Source organism: Podarcis pityusensis (assembly GCF_964106645.2).
Source record: "Podarcis pityusensis genome assembly, chromosome: 1".
Taxonomy (NCBI): domain Eukaryota; kingdom Metazoa; phylum Chordata; class Lepidosauria; order Squamata; family Lacertidae; genus Podarcis; species Podarcis pityusensis.
The window spans coordinates 132,800,796-132,817,398 of record NC_138028.1 but is presented as its reverse complement, the minus strand read 5'-3'; the positions used below and the strand labels follow the sequence as shown (position 1 = coordinate 132,817,398).

General features: G+C 44.9%; 1 protein-coding gene across 5 annotated transcripts in view; it reads right to left on the bottom strand.

Annotated features, from left to right (window-relative positions):
* Nucleotides 1-365: 365 nt before the first annotated feature.
* PIKFYVE (phosphoinositide kinase, FYVE-type zinc finger containing) overlaps nt 366-16,603 on the bottom strand; it is a 92,673-nt gene continuing 76,435 nt past the window's right edge. For 4 of the 5 annotated variants that reach the window (XM_081015145.1, XM_081015144.1, XM_081015148.1 and 1 more), the window contains 10 exons: nt 16,439-16,522; nt 14,827-14,918; nt 13,416-13,580; nt 12,933-12,992; nt 10,707-10,883; nt 9,741-9,844; nt 9,334-9,462; nt 7,276-7,537; nt 5,994-6,068; nt 366-4,736 (listed from right to left, as the gene is read on the bottom strand). In XM_081015145.1, the coding sequence (XP_080871271.1) occupies nt 4,621-4,736; nt 5,994-6,068; nt 7,276-7,537; nt 9,334-9,462; nt 9,741-9,844; nt 10,707-10,883; nt 12,933-12,992; nt 13,416-13,580; nt 14,827-14,918; nt 16,439-16,522 (1,264 nt within the window). In that variant the 3' untranslated portion in view covers nt 366-4,620. The remainder of the gene's footprint in view (nt 4,737-5,993; nt 6,069-7,275; nt 7,538-9,333; nt 9,463-9,740; nt 9,845-10,706; nt 10,884-12,932; nt 12,993-13,415; nt 13,581-14,826; nt 14,919-16,438; nt 16,523-16,603) is intronic. The other variant, XM_081015146.1, reaches the window with a different exon arrangement.

The following is a 16,603-nucleotide window of genomic DNA, read 5'->3' as shown; positions in this document are numbered from 1 at the left end:
GTCAGCACCCACACAAACTACAAGTGTACATTTTTTAAAATGAATATCATGTTCTGGTTATTACAGTGGCACCTCCGGTTGTGAACAGGATCCATTCCAAAGTCTGGCCGCATCCTGAGGAATTTGCAACCAGAGGACTGCTTCTGCGCATGCGCGTGGTGCGGTTTAGCACTTCTGCGCATGCACGCGCGGTGAAACCCGGAAAAATACTTCGCATCCTGAAGTTTATGTATCTAGAGGGATATGTAAGCGGAGGTACAACTGTACAAGCAACTCAGGTTCTTGCACCCCAGGAGTTAAGCCAAACCCCATCTGTCCAAAGTAGATTGTCACACGGAGACAGTAATGAAATAAAAGCAGCAAGGTACAGTAGGTACTCTTTATTTCCTGTCTATGTACAATTTAGTAAATGAAGGAGCCAACAAAATTAGTTTAGCATGACAATATCATAAAAATACATCCATAACCAACGTAGGGTACAAATATATACATTATGATACATTAAATAAGTGCTTTCAATATAGTTTACAGCTAGTGTGCGGTATTTAAAGGGATTGATTCTACTCCTTCCCCATTTTGTGACATCTTAACACAAATGCAACATTCCCCAGGGCCTCAACTGTTCATACACAGTACAATGCCATTTTCTGCACGTTCCAGAGAAGCATGGCCTGCCATTTACAGACTGAACTATACAGACAATAACATAAAAAGGCCAAAAAAGCTCAAACAAAATTAAATGGCCCATTCTTATTTCTCCGAACAAAACAACAGTTAACAGAACACGTCTGCTCAGTAAGTTGTAGACAGTTATTTACTCTTACGGAGTCATATGTGGGATCCACATGGCAAGATTAAAAGGAACCTATTGCACCGTCCAAAACTTGAACACTGTACAACATAAATGCTTCTAGAAAATACTGCTGTGCTAGCACCTGATTTTTACCCCCCAAAAAACAAGCCAGGAATTTCACAATAACCCATCAAGTTTCAGGTGCTTGGCACTAAAAATATCAGGCCTGTTCCCGTTGGGACAGGTAGGCTGTCCTTCAAAATCTCCTTGCAGCAATGGAAGTTAAATGCGTAACAGGAAATATTTAACAACACTCTACATATAGGAAATGCAGATGGTCAGTACTGGAGAACGTGAAATGGAAAGGCCAATTTAGAAAAGAAAAGCTAAGCTAACCTAGCCAAACTCAGCTGCTTTGTATTTAGTATGTTCCTATGATGATGCAAAACCCCAGCCCACCACTTCTTAGCAAAAGTTACAAAAAGAGGCCGTCAAGTTTCAGCTGTTTGTCCATCCTCAGCCAGCAATGATTGTGCTAGTGACCAACCTTCGTCCTAGAGAGATATTCATTACAGACTCTGTGTGCAGGTGTCTGCTTATGTGTACAACAGAGTGAACAATGCTATAGGTCAGGGAAGAAAAGATGAGCTGGACCTCTTGCCTTGGCGTGTTACGTTTCTCCCTACAGGGTTTTGTTTTTTTAACATGGACACGCTGTGAAGTTAGACCGCCAGCAGCTCATCTTCAGTCTGAGGTGATACTATTTCAGGATTCCACCATCACTTTCTGTTGTGTGTGCAGACCAGGCCTCTGAATCAATCTCTCTCACACTATGCATTTTAAGAAATCCATTGAACACTCCCAAGTCTTGCCCACAAAAGCTCTATCCGAAGGCAGCATCCGAACAACCAGCAGTATGTTACTTGTCAGGATAAGACCATGGAAAAAATGCGGAAATGCTCCAGGAACCCTGCTCCTCTCTCTCAGAGCAAGTTGCCCTGGTTGTAACCGGCACACATTTTTAGACATGGGAAGAGCTGGTGAAAATGCTTCTCATTGGTGAAGTCAATGCGATTAGAGACAAGTGCCTCTTGCATGCCATATCCCTGCCTTTGCAATCAAAGAAAGCATGTCTTCTTCCTCCTGCCCTCAAAGGACTTGCCATTTGATTCTTCAGCGCAACCACTAAGCTAACAGCAACACACACCTGACTTGGTCAGCATTAAGCAGAGGTCTGCTTCTTAGGCTCAAACGAGACATCATTTGGCCACATTTTTGCTCTATTCGCATGTGAAGTAGAACCTTCTCTACATGAATTGGAGCATGCAGAGGGTGGGAGATGACAAAGCCAGACCTTTCCAACTCAACTCAACTTGCAGCCCTCCAACGGTTCAAATAGTTTTCTACCAGCCCAGCTCTTAGAGCAAAGGCATACCACAGCCACCCTGAGCTTCTCAAACGAACAGGATCAAAATATGAATGAAATAAACTGTCCTGCAACACGCAGCCCGGCCCATAACAAATATAGTTATAGCATATAAACCTGCCAGTTACCAAAACTATTTTGGAAGCAGCTCCCCTCTCCCAGGAAGGTGACTTTGTTCTTGAAAACTCAAGCAGCAAGTCAACCCCGACTTTAACATTTGTTCTGGCTTGGTGTTAATACTGCTAATTAAACTAGAAACTCGGGTGGATGACAGCATCTTTCTTAATTAAGGAATATTTTCAAAGCACTCAAAGCTGAAGGTCAGCAGAGAAATAGGGAATGTAAAAGCGGCCGAAGCTCAGCTACAATTCTCATTTATTGAAACTGGTTATCAGGTTTCATATATAAGGTCTTACAACTGCAGACTTGAACAAAGCAAAATAATACAATGGCTGGAAATCAAATTAAGAGTTGGACCGTTCCTCCGAGGTGTACACTGGGGGGAAAAGAAAACCCACACAATTCCCCAATCTGATGCCCTCCAAAGTTTTGGAGTACAACCCCCTGAATATTGGCCGTGCCAGCTGGGTTCTGATGGGTGCTGGTAGTACAGAACATCTGGGGCAGACCAGTTTGGGGAAGGCTGTCACAGGCCAGCGTACACCCCAGATATGACAGCTGTGTGCTTTCATTGTCAACCTAAGCCAGAACTAAACTCCTAACTGATGTACAGAGGTCAACGTTCTCACCCTATACGCCTGCCTGGCTTAATGGATGTGCTTTTAAGATGGCTTCTTGGCTTTCAACAGAGAACTCTGCCCACTTTACATGATACAGGGGGTATTGAGTGGGAGGTTTTTACAGGGAGGTAACGCAGCAGTGCTGCTTACTATGGCCATAGACTTTTCACTCATAATGGTTTGTAGCCAAAGGGTTGGGAAACCCGGAGGATGCTGGGACAACAACTCCCAATGTGGCTGAGCACGGGCCATGCCAGCTGGAGCGGATGGGGTCATAGGGGAACAATATCTGGAGGGCCAAAATCCTCTCCATCCTTGGTTTGGGGAATCCTGCTGCAGGGAGAAGAGGGACTATAAAGGTAAACTAATCTCAGCCATTGCATACAATCTGTGCTCAAACCAATATTCCAGACAACTATTAAGGTTCGTGGACAATGTTCGCCGTGCCTCCTTAACTACAACACACCCTTATTTTTACTGGCCGTTATTATGTAAAAAATAAGGTAAATGTTTCCTATTTACAAAAAAACTAATCGTAAGTGCTTATTCTCAGGTAGTAAAAACACCCCAATCTCCACATACCTACGGCTGACTCACACCTTCTAAGTTCAGCTGTTTGTTCAGAGCACCTAGTGTCAAAGGAATGATTGTTTAATCAGCCAGGTCTGTTTACACAACCTGTGTGTGTTCAGTAGAGAGACCCATTATGTTCTACAAAATGGTGCTGAAATGAAAAACAAAACCAAACCAGGGAGAAGGACACTACAGACTTGATTCTTTAAGGCAGCCATTTAAAGGGGGGAGGGGGAGTACTAACGAAAAACAACAAAGTGCAACTCGTGGATGGGGGAGAAGGTCTTTTCAATACACAAATGCAGTAGCTAGTCAAGGACCTTCTTCTGGAGAAAATTTGTTTCGCTATTGTATTTCATTTGAAAAGAGGGCAGCTCTATTTACCGCCATACACTAAAATCCAAGCTGCCATTACTGAAGTTGCCCTTCAGTGAAATATTTGACTGCCTGGAAGTTTGACACCATTAAAAGAAAAGCAAGGCTTCAGATGATGGGAGTGGAATGCTAGTAAAATCCTCTAATACTGCTCATGGAAACCTGCAAAACAACATCAGTGCATAACAGAGAGAACGCTTAACAGAAAATCAAACCTTATGACAGCAGCGGCATTTGTAAGAGATGTACAGAACTCCTCATGACTGTAATATCCTCACTGCAACAAGCTGCAACAGTCTGATTTGGGGACAACATGCCCACTGTTATTTCCTATTAAGACACTTTATTCTGTGGTGCAAGAGCCTTCCGTGTAAAACGTCATCACGAACTCCAGTGGGATTTACCGTAATCTGTGGAAGGCTCATCCTGGCCGATCTATTTGATGGGATCGCCTGTGTCTTTCCAAAGATAGAGTCCCGCTCAGATTCTGAAGACTCTCCTCCGGCCTCTTCCGTTAACATTCCAGCACCTAAAGGGCAGACTTGCTTCTTTTGATACGCCAGTTTCTGCAGGCAGTGGCTGAAGATCTTTTAGCTGCTATTGAAGACACTGAGTTGGGGGCTGGATGTGTGGAAGGACAGCCTTCGCTCGAGTTCTTTACTAATTAATCAGAAGGCGGCGTCCCATCCCATCCCCCAAGGACGTGCCTTACCTTAGCAGTTCAGGCCCAGCCCTGTCCAGTGATCTGGCACCATCAAAAAATACTTGTCCATTGCTTCACAAAACCTCGTCCGGTACAGTTCTGGAGATACTACCGTTGGCATCTTACCTAATTTACGCAGAGAAAAAAATTGTCTTAGAAATTAACTTTAGGAATAACTAATCTGTCGTATACGTCACAAGTTACGGGTTGCATCCCAGTGGAGAATTGCAGAACATTCTTCCCCCTCCCCCCACCACCTAAATCTGTTCTGGGTTTTCCCTCAGGAGCTGATGAGGGGATGGAGAGAGGGGAAATCGTATTGTGCTAGTGCAAAATGTTCAGTACCACCCAGTCTTTAGATTCTCTTTGACAAGGGGCCTGCAAAACGCAAGACCTCATGTTACGAGGACTGTAAAATCCACATCGGCAGGGCAAAAATCCCAGAGGATTATTCCCTCTCTGCTCCCCACCCCATTTAGAGAATGTATAAGCACATATTTTGTGGTAAACCTGACAACTGGAACCATATTTATTCTTAGGCTGCAGGCAACAGCCATGCCTAAGAAATATCTTCTGCGCTTTACATAATTGCCATCTCTATCAAACAGAGCTAAGTATCCAACCATTTTTAGCAGCATGACATTTCGAAGCACTGTGCTTCTGCTCAAAGGTTATGATGTCACATTGACGGGACGGGACTTCCAAGGAAGTATTTAGGACGAGCCAAGGAAAGAATTCTAATAAGCAAATTTATTCCTCCACCCCAACCCCACCAGGAAAGGAGATCTACGGTATCCTCCAAACTGTTTTGATTAATGCTCCCAAGTCAATATTTGAAGTAACGGATCTGGATGAGCGTTCAAATTATTTGTGGAGGGGGAGGTATGGGGACCCTTAATCGAACCCTCAACTCCCATATTCCAACTTTCCTTCTATTTCATTCACATGACCTCTCTGGAGCCCACATCTTTTTTTCTCCTTTTTTGGGGGGGGGGGAGAGAAAGGACAAAGAATAATGGGTCTGGGCCTCTTGCTCCCCCTCCTTAGTAATCTGGTGAAAAGACATGGACCCCTGATTTCAAAACAACTACACCAAAGTAGTTTTGAACACCAAAGCTGGTAGTAGTGGAAGAACTAGGAATCTTTATTCTTAATGGAAAAATAAAAATAAATTCAGGCCCTTAAATGTTACCCTTAAGAATGTATTACTTAAAAGGGTTATTCAGCATTTGGCACTCATATATATATATATATATATACACACACACACACACACACACACACACACACGGTTGCATATTTATACTTACAGGAGAACTGGAATAAGAGGCGAAGGGGAACAAATCACAGTGTATGTATTGATAGCTAAGAATTAAGACTCACCTTGTCCTCCTAAAATGCCTGTTGACTTAACTACCATCTCAAGCTTTTTGTCCCAAGTAAATGTGCGAATGTAATCTGTAACAAAAAGATAAGAAGCATGGGTGAGCTACAGAAGTTTTGATGCTCCACAGAATCGGTACCATTAACAGTCTTTACCCTTTCACAGTTCCTTCTGTCTATATGGCACCATCTCCCCGCACCTTCTGCAATGCTATTCACCCATATCGTTTTCAAGCTCATCGCCTTGATGCACCGAGGGAATGTGGCGTATTCCTGGGAATCCCAGGAACGCAGTTTACCCCTCACAGCGCTACGCTACAGTTCCCAGCACCGTGACCACAGTTCCCAGGATTCTTTCGAGGAAGTGGTGCGGTTTAATCGTGTGGTGTGCATGGGATCTGAGTCTGCAGTGTGGAGCAGTTCCCATGTCTAGGCAGCCCCAAGCGGACTCTGTGTGGTACCTAAATCATAGAATCATAGAATCATAGAGTTGGAAGAGACCACAAGGGCCATCGAGTCCAACCCCCTGCCAAGCAGGAAACACCATCAGAGCACTCCTGACATATGGTCAAACAGCTCTTACTGTCAGGAAGTTCTTCCTAATGTTTAGGTGGAATCTTCTTTCTTGTAGTTTGGATCCATTGCTCCGTGTCCTCTTCTCTGGAGCAGCAGAAAACAACCTTTCTCCCTCCTCTATGTGACATCCTTTTATATATTTGAACATGGCTATCATATCACCCCTTAACCTCCTCTTCTCCAGGCTAAACATGCCCAGCTCCCTTAGCCGTTCCTCATAAGGCATCGTTTCCAGGCCTTTGACCATTTTGGTTGCCCTCCTCTGGACACGTTCCAGTTTGTCAGTGTCCTTCTTGAACTGTGGTGCCCAGAACTGGACACAGTACTCCAGGTGAGGTCTGACCAGAGCAGAATACAGTGGCACTATTACTTCCCTTGATCTAGATGCTATACTCCTATTGATGCAGCCCAGAATTGCATTGGCTTTTTTAGCTGCCGCGTCACACTGTTGGCTCATGTCAAGTTTGTGGTCAACCAAGACTCCTAGATCCTTTTCACATGTACTGCTCTCAAGCCAGGTGTCCCCCATCTTGTATTTGTGCCTCTCATTTTTTTTGCCCAAGTGCAATACTTTACATTTCTCCCTGTTAAAATTCATCTTGTTTGTTTTGGCCCAGTTCTCTAATCTGTCAAGGTCGTCAAGATGGGAAGATCTGCTCGCATGGGCAGCCACCCCATGGGTTTTTGGGGTCGAAAGGTTACGTACCAATAATCCCAACCACAAGTTCGTCGGAGGTATCATCCCGGCCCACAAGAAGAGAATAATCAATGATGAGATGGCTGGAAAGGAAATGGGAATCACTGTGGATGGAAGCCTTGAGCACGGCCTTGGAGTGAGAACGTATGTACAAGGGGTTGTCCCGCACAAGCTTCAAGAGGTTTTCATCCAGCAGAACAACATCGCAGCTCTCTTTCCCTGTGTCCGTCTTCACATTCCTGTTCCGTAAGGAGCCTTTCAGGTCAAAAACCTAGCAGCAGAAGAGACAGCGGGTTATGGTAAACCACAGTTTATCCTGCGAGGTGCCTCCTGTTTTGCTCCTCCCCCACTGTGAGCAGGAGCATCAAACCATGGTACTTGGCTCAGTGGTGGGTCTCAACAGGAAAAGTGCCTTGTCTCGCTCCAAACCAGGCTTAGTAAGCCAAGAACAAATCTTGGCTGCAAGGAAGGAGCAAGGTAGGCAGCAATCTCTGTGTTCACAGTAAACTAGAAACTGTCGTTTACTGTGACAGGGGAGTTTGAAATGACTTCCCTCAGAATAATGTCTGAAACTCCCATTGTTCTAGGCGCATTTTGTGACAGGAGATTTCATCAGCGCAAGCCGTTTCTGAGCTCTGGGCGCAGTGCTGCGCCTAAGATTTCAGATTAAAACTGTGGAGTGGAAGGAAAGGAGGACCCTTTTCTGCCTCCCCACTTCCAGTTACTCTCTGAAGACTTGAGAAGAGACCCTCTTCAGAATATTAGGGGGGTGGGCCAGAGAAGGGGAAGACCATGCTAAAATTGACCATAATATTTTAGCTGCAGTTCACATTTTCAGCTTTGTGTTCTTATTATTTAAAAAATGCACCTAGGCATTCCGTTGTTGCGTCCATAACCTAGGTTTAAGGTGCCATTTAGCTTTCATGTCTCAGTTTATAACACTGCCTCAGAATGGCAGCACTCCTAGGGCAACGGCAGCTGGTTAACTTAATAAGGGAAGTCCCCCAACTCCTCACTACCTTAATCAGGGGGGGAAATAGAAAGGTTTGTTACACATAACTATTTTATTGAGAAATTCATTAAAAAAATTAATATCTATTAGTAGGTCTACTGCTATTATCAGTATTATCGCAAGTCTCTAAACTAGCACCTCAAACTGCTTCCCCTCAGTATCAGAGTGGGTGAAGTTAGAGTGGGCAGTGCCCTGATGGCATCAATTTGCCTCGAGAGACAATGGAGTGTGCCTTCGGGGGTGAAATTAAACCTCTTTAGAATCCCAGCGGCTGCACACCATGGTCAAAACCTCTGCACAGCTGCAGATGCATGAACATGGGACTTAAAAAGTAACACCAGCAGCCTCTGGTCTTCCAGCCACAAAACGAAAAAAGACCAGAGAAATATAACCATTTCTCATGGTAATTCCAAGCCTGGCATCCACTAAGTATTTTGGGTGGCTGCTATCCCCTCTGCTGACAGAAAGCCTCTGACAGAAGAGCAGGGAGATTCCTCACCTCCCGTCAGGAATTCAAGCCACTGCTATTTTAATTTCATTAAAAATATAAAATGTATGTGTGTGTGTAGAGAGAGGGAATATGCTGGCTGCCACATACTGAAGTTTAAGGAAATCAGAACAGCCATTTGGAAGGGAATGCAGAATCCGAGCTACTACTAGCAACCGATATGTATTGTTTCGCTGTCCTCAGGGTCAGAGGTAGCTTTCAAATTAAGGGCAGAGAACTGCTTGCGAGGGGCGGGGAGAGAGATATTTTCCCCTGGGACTATGAAGCTGTGTCTGCTTTCATGAAACAAGGACTTATTTCATGTACGCACATGTGCATGTTGGGGGTCACAATGCTGTGAGGAGGTATGGCTGGCCCTCAAAGCCAAGTGACTGGTGTAAAACCTTTGGAGGAGGAAGACGGACAAAGTCCAATGCAAATAATGCAGGCAAGCACAGAACAGATCCACGTGTAACCAACTGCTGCTAGCAGCTTTGCCGCCTCTCCTAATGCAAGAGTTTCCAACGCAGGGGCAAGCTTGCCACTTTGCCAGTGAGCCTTTTCTCACCTGAGCCATCTTTCTGCCATAGAAGAGGTTTTCCATGACCAACAGGTCAAGCTTCTTCTCTGTGTTGTTCTGAGAGTTCTTGTAACCAATCCGGTAAACCCCAAGAATCTTGGCCAAAGCCGTTGGCTTCTGAGATAGAGGAGACAGTTGATTTGCCGAGTGAAAAGTTGTTCCTGTTTCAGCTCACAAATGAAATGCACCTAAATACATACAGCACGGGGTAGGGATATGGGCAAGGAAGGATCTGGAGGAAGTGAATGTGGGCAGTTTCCCTAGATTTGTCCTCCATGATTTCCGACAGCCATGGCAAACAGTTAGGAATGATGGGAGTTGTAGTCTAACAACAACCAAAGCCAGGCGGCAAGTATCAAGATTAAAGCCAAGGAAGAACACGCCATGCCTCTTACCTTTTGCTGAACCGCGTTAGTGATGTACATGAAATAGTGTGGGGCGAAGTCTAGAAAGGACTGGACTTCAAGGCGAGGCATCTGCTTCAAGATAAATCGGTCATCTAGGGGAGAATGTGCATTGATGCATGATGTACTTTTAAAACAAACAAATGTCACTATGCAAAATTGTCTGGCCCTTTCACAAACTATAGTTTCAGTTTTAGGTAGTTAGGATGTTAGCAGAGAGCTGGCTCAGAATGTACTGACCTTGCACAATTCTTTTTTAAAAAAACATATTTTTTATTAAATTTTCTGTTTTACAATTTAAAATCTTCACTTAAACAACCTTAAAATATCAATCACTTCCCTTCTTCTCTTTCTGTGGTCCATTTTGCATAACACAAATCCCTGCAGACTTTATATAAACTAGACCATTCAGTATTCCATTATTACATCCATCAAAACTTATTTACACTGTTGAATTATCTTAATGCTGCCCACGTTTTCAAAAGTACACAATTTCCCTCCTTATATTAAAATTAATATTTTTCAATCTTCTTTAAACATATGTTTTTCTTATTCTCTTATTTTATGGGTTAGGTCCGCAAGCTGCTCTTATTTCATCAGTTTAAGTTGCCAATCTTTTTTGGTTGGAACCTCGCTCATTTTCTATTTTTGGGCTAACAAAAAACAGGCTGTAGTAGCGGCATAAATAAATAACATTTTTTGACATCTGGGAATTTCCATCTGAATTATCCCCAACAGAAAGGACTCTGGTGGTTGTTTTTTTGGAAAAGTGCTTTTAAACATTTTTTTCAATTCATTATCAATTATTTCCCAATACTCTTTTACCCTTTTACAGGTCCACCACATATGAAAGAACGTTCCCTCAACCTCATTACACCTTGCACGATTCATCCACGTGGAATAAAAGACAAGAGTAAGCGCTTACGCAAAGGGACAAGCGAGAGGCCAGTCACTTACCCTCAGTCACATAAAAAGCAGCTCCAGATTTGCCTCCCCGTGCCTGCCAGGGCAGAGAGTGAGAGAGGGAACGGATAAAATCTTCTTCGCTGCTCCCAAGTATCACTTCACGCATTTTGTGGAACTCTCCCGCGTAGTAAATCCGGCAGTAGAACTTGGCATTGGCATCAGAGAATTCTGTGGAAAAACACGGAGGCAGAGAGGCCATGGAAGATCCATTTCCTAGAAGAGATGCTCACCCATATTTAAGGTCTCCTCTTTTCAAAATCCTTACAGTCCTCCACCCTAACCTTGCCTACTCCAGTTGGTGGCAGATTCTCCTACACGTCTGAGCCCCACAGGAACCCTCCGCTGGACGACCTTGTGTCCCTCTGGGCCAGAATCTGCCACTTGTGCAGCTGGATCTTTGGTTCAGTCACTATATTCTACCACAATCTTCAGGTCTAGATAGTTTATATGACAATGACATGCTGCAACATATTTTCAGGAGCCTCACAAATGTAGAACTGTAGAGACTGCAGCAAAAGCATTTCATTGAGGCTGCATTGTCGTGGCTGGAGTTTATCCAATTATTTGGCATGCCAAGCAACACAAATATCTACCGTATTTTTCGCTCTATAGGACGCAATTTTTCCCCTCCAAAAATTGAGGGGAAATGTGTGTGCGTCCTATGGAGCGAATGCAGGCTCCTTGGCTTCAGCGATAGCAACGCTAAGCCTCCGAAGCGCAGAGGGAGCGCTCCCTCCGTGCTCTGGAAGCTTCGCGTTGCTTTCGCTGAAGCCTGGCTTCCTCTTTAGCCCCACGCAACCCCTCCGGCAGGGAGAAGCTGCACGGGGCTATGGCTTCTTTAGCCCTGCACAGATTCTCCTGGGAGGGAGAGGTTGCGTGGGGCTAATTAGGAAGCCAAAGCAGCCAGCGGGATGCCATAGCCGTGCGCAACCCCTCCGGCAGGGAGAGGTTGCGCGCATCCTGTACGCTGCTCTTTGGGGCTGGGGGGGAAATAAGATTATTTTTCTTGATTTCCCCCCCTAAAAACTGGGTGCGCCCTATGGAGCGAAAAATACGGCAAGTGTAAAAGCTTGCTCTGAGCCTTCGTTATAAGGCAGCAAAAATATCTACATGCACCAGTACAAATCTTTGCAGATCTTTATTCAGATAGCCCAATGCAGTGAGATGTGTGCATCTTAAAAGCCAATAAAAGCTTAGACTTCTCGGGTCACAGAATCATCTTATCAGCTGCCATATGGAAAGCCAAGCTGACAAGACACATCTTTCACTTGGATAGTGAGCAGTTCTGGCTGACTCAAGAATGCGATGGCAAGTCCTGAGCAAAGTCTGCTGCTAGTTTACGATACACCTCGGTCTTCTGATTCTGAGAGGCCACCGGGAATAAACAGCTCTGGTGCATAAGCAAGGGATATCTTACAGAGCTATGCTTAGTTTGCAAGTGGCAAAAATAATCAACTTCTTATCCAAGCAGGCCACATCCACACCATAAATTTAAAGCACTATGATGCCATTTTAAACAGTCATGGCTTCCCTCCAAAGAATTCTGGGAGCTGTAGCTTGCTAAGGCTGCTGTGAGTTGTTGTTAGATTTCTATTCTGCTCTCAGAGCTACAATTCCCAGTGTTTCCTGCATAGAGGGATTCCTTGTTAAACCGCATTCGGAACTGTAGCTCTAAGACGGCAACAGCAGTCTCCTAACAACTCTCAGCACCAGGACGGGCTCACTCATGGGGCAAGGTGAGGCGACTGCCTCAGACCACAGGATCCCCAGGGGCAGCAGATACAGCGGCCTTTGGGGCAACAGGAGGCACTGCTGACCTCCTCTCACCCTTGCTCCTGGTGTAGATCTTCACTCACCCCTTCTTCCCTGGCTGGGGTATGTGTGCCATTTCAAGGTTAGCCTCAGGTGCCAAAATGTATTGGGCCAGCCCTGCTTAGCACCCTTAACAAACTACATTCCCCAGCATCCTTTGCAGGAAGCCATGGCTATTTAAAGTGGTACCACAGTGCTTTAAATGCATGGTGTGAATGTGGTCATAATGTACTTAGAAACACCGCTGCCCCCTTTCAGATATTTGTGGAACTGGGTTCAATGAAATACATTAAAGATTAGAAAGTGAATCTGTAATTCTGATCAACAAGGGACTTGTCAGAGACGACGCATCTGCCTCTGCGCTCCCCGCTCTCAATTCTGGCTCCAAAACAGATTCCTACTTACGGAGTTCAACATGTGGGTTTCCCAGCTGTTTCTTTTGCGCATCCCCTCCATCTGCTTCATCTAAAAGAGCAAACAGAAAATGGGACCAGGGATGCAACCTTTCAGTTGTTCTTGCAGGTCAACAGAGGCCCTATTTTTCTCCAGCAAAAAGACACACTGACCATTTCCCAAAGCTAAAACTGAATACTGTCGCTAGATGCAGCAAAAGTCAAAATGGAAAAAAAATGTGAGAAGGTATCAAGGAATGAAAGTCAGTGGGATTGTCGCTACAACATACCCTGCCATACACCGTTAATTAATTCAACAAATTATTCAAGAGATTCAGCACATTTTAGGGTTCAGGGGTGTCAACCTTGTATTCTGTTTTACTTTTAAAGTTGATTCCCTCCCCATCTCGAGAAAAGGGAACTATAATGTCATTTGCAGAAGATGAAGGATCCGTTTAAGGAAGTGCAAACGAGAAGAAGACTTAAAACCTTGTACCTTGCGCCTCTGCACCTTGGCTCTCTCCCCCTTCTTTGCCTGTCTGCCCAACCTGATAGTAGGCACTGTCTGCTCCCCGCAAGGTCTCCTTTTTCTGAGAAGAGAGGTCGGGGCTCTTCCCTCCTGTACCACGGAAGAAGGACAGAACTCCATATGGCTTCTTTGCTATAACCAAAGTAAGGACAAAACATTTGGTGCAGCCCACTCCTCATTCATTCCATCACAAAGCCAAATGAGGCCGCCCTAAGCCCACCCAAGACTTCCAGCATATCTAGGTTGTTGCAAAAGGCTCTTTGCAGAATTGTTGGGGGAAGTGTTTTGCTCTTAAAGCATTGTGGGTCTTAGGAAAATTGTGTGTGTGTGTGTGTTGTTAACCACCAGAGACATGAGATGAGATAATCTGTAGCTGAGTAAGCCAAGGAAGTGGCTTTTTCACAATGCAGGTGTGAAATGAACATTGCAAATACCAGTCCAAATACCTAAAAGACTGGACTAGATTTAGTGGAACTAAGTAACAGGTGGGTAGATTTGGGTTGAATGTTAGAGGAAATTTCATGATGGCAAGAAGATCGTTCGAAGAGGTCACCTGCTACCTGTGGTTCAAGTTAAGTAGAACTTGTATTTAAAAACCATTTTTAAAAGCGTATCGCCAATCACTCACCAGCATCTCTTTGAAAGATTTTTCACCAGTTAATCTATATGACGGGTGACATGTGGCAGCCCTAGCTCAAAGCCACTCAGAGAAACTAGCTCTGGAGTAGACAGAATATGAAGGAAATGACGGCCATAATACCAGTGAGCCACTATGACCCTCACTAGACTTGTTGGAGTCTTCTGCCCTAATCCATCCAATATCTTTTGAGGTGAGGCCGTGTTGGGAAAAAGCAGGTACCCCAGAAGCAGCTGTACTGCAAAGGAGTTGAAAAATCCACCATGTCATTAAGCTAAGAATCCACTCTGCAGTGAACAGGAGAACAGGAAATTTCCTAGCTTCTTAAAGCAGCACTCCCCCCACCAAAAAAAACCCCCCTCTGTCTTAAAAGGCTTTCAGGATCTTCTATTCTTTCAAAGCATTGTACTGGAATTCTAAGTCAGCAACTATTTTTCTTTTAACGGTTGCTGAACACATTCATCATCACAATGCGGAAGACCCACACCACAGCGGTGTCTGCAAGAAAAATTACTCGGACACAGCTAGCAATAGGTGGATTTTTCACATCAATATTACGATTTATAAACACTGCAAGGTTGGTACAGAGTAATGATAAAAGGTTAGGCATGCCTCAGCTAGCATATGCTGAGATTTGATTTTCAATATTCGGTTTGCTTTGCTAAACCATCGAGTCCTGAAGCTACACTGTTTGCACCTCCAAATTAAAAACACGACACCACAAACTCTTTAAATTCTTACGCTGCTCTGCCTCAGTTGTTTGGCTTGACTGCCCCATATTCATCTCAGGTAGTCGAACTGGACTGCTGTTCTTGGCTCTGCTTTCAGCCAGACTAGAGGGGGCAGAAAAAAAGCGTTTTGGGTCACTATGTTTTTACAATACAGCTGATGTAAATACAACCACATTGTCATCGCTTGTAAGAAGGAACAGTCTTCACCAGAAGAAGCAGAAGAGTTTGGATTTGATATCCCGCCTTTCACTCCCTTTAAGGAGTCTCAAAGCGGCTAACATTCTCCTTTTCCCTTCCTTCCCCACAACAAACACTTTGTGAGGTGAGTGGGGCTGAGAGACTTCAGAGAAGTGTGACTGGCCCAAGGTCACCCAGCAGCTGCATGTGGAGGAGCGGAGACGCGAACCCGGTTCACCAGATTACGAGTCCACCGCTCTTAACCACTACACCACGCTGGCTCTCACCAGCAGCTTCCAGGCTCCAAGGTCATGGCAAAAGTTCCTTCAGAGCATATAAAGGGCCCTTCTGAATTAGACCAAGGTCTCATCAAACCCCACATTCTCCCGCCCCCGCCCCCGCCCTTCATAAGAGCAGCCAGCTGGGTACTTCTGCAAAGCTCACAAGGAGAGCACAAAAGCAAAAACGTTCCCTTTGTTTGCCCTCTTGGCAAGTGGCATTCAGGAGCAGGTTGCCTCTGGAACTGGAGGTTCAGCTAAGAAATGGCTGTTGATAGGCAGATATGCTTCAATGATTTAATCTCAAGCTTCGTGTGGAGGCAACCCTGAAGAGCCAGAGACCAGGCATCAAAACCATACTGAATTGACAGAGAGAACAATGCCAAACTCATGTCCTTGGAGGCACTTCATCTGCTGTGATAAGATGTAGTTTATCTCCCGCTTGGACTACTGCCATGCGCTCTACGTGGGGCTACCTTTGAAGGTGACCCGGAAACTACAATTAATCCAGAATGTGGCAGCTGGACTGGTGACTGGGGGTGGCCACCAAGACCATATAACACCGGTCCTGAAAGACCTACATTGGCTCCCAGTACGTTTCCGAGCACAATTCAAAGTCTTGGTGCTGACCTTCAAAGCCCTAAACGGCCTCGGCCCTGTAGACCTGAAGGAGCGTCTCCACTCCCATCGTTCAGCCCGGACACTGAGGTCCAGCTCCGAGGGCCTTCAGGCAGTTCCCTCACTGCGAGAAGTGAGGTTACAGAAAACCAGGCAGAGGGCTTTCTCGGTAGTGGCACGTGCCCTGTAGAACACCCTCCCACCAGATGTCAAGGAAATAAACAACTATCTGACTTTTAGAAGACATCTGAAGGCAGCCCTGTTTAGGGAAGTTTTTTAATGTTTGATGCGTTACTGTGTTTTTAATATTCTGTTGGGAGCTGCCCAGAATGGCTGGGGAAACCCAGCCAGATGGGCGGGGTATAAATAATAAATTATTGTTATTATAGAAAAATGTGGCTGTGAAGAAAACCTGGTCACAATGAAGTTCAGCACACTGACCATAAAACACTGAACAAAAAGTGAAGTTTCTAGTAAATCTGAACGGTGTCAGGGGACTTCTGCACTACTTCACTGCGCTGCAAGTGGATAGATAGCAGACTGTCTCACCTGTTAGTTTGGAGTCCCTCTTCAGGATTGCTCTTCAGAGATACTTTGGATAATTCATCTAAGGCATTTCTGTATTCCTTACAGCTGTAAAGCAGAGTAAAGAAGAGTAAAGCAAATACAGTGTGTTCTACCAACTGTCCAACGCAGCTCAAAGTGTGGCAGGCA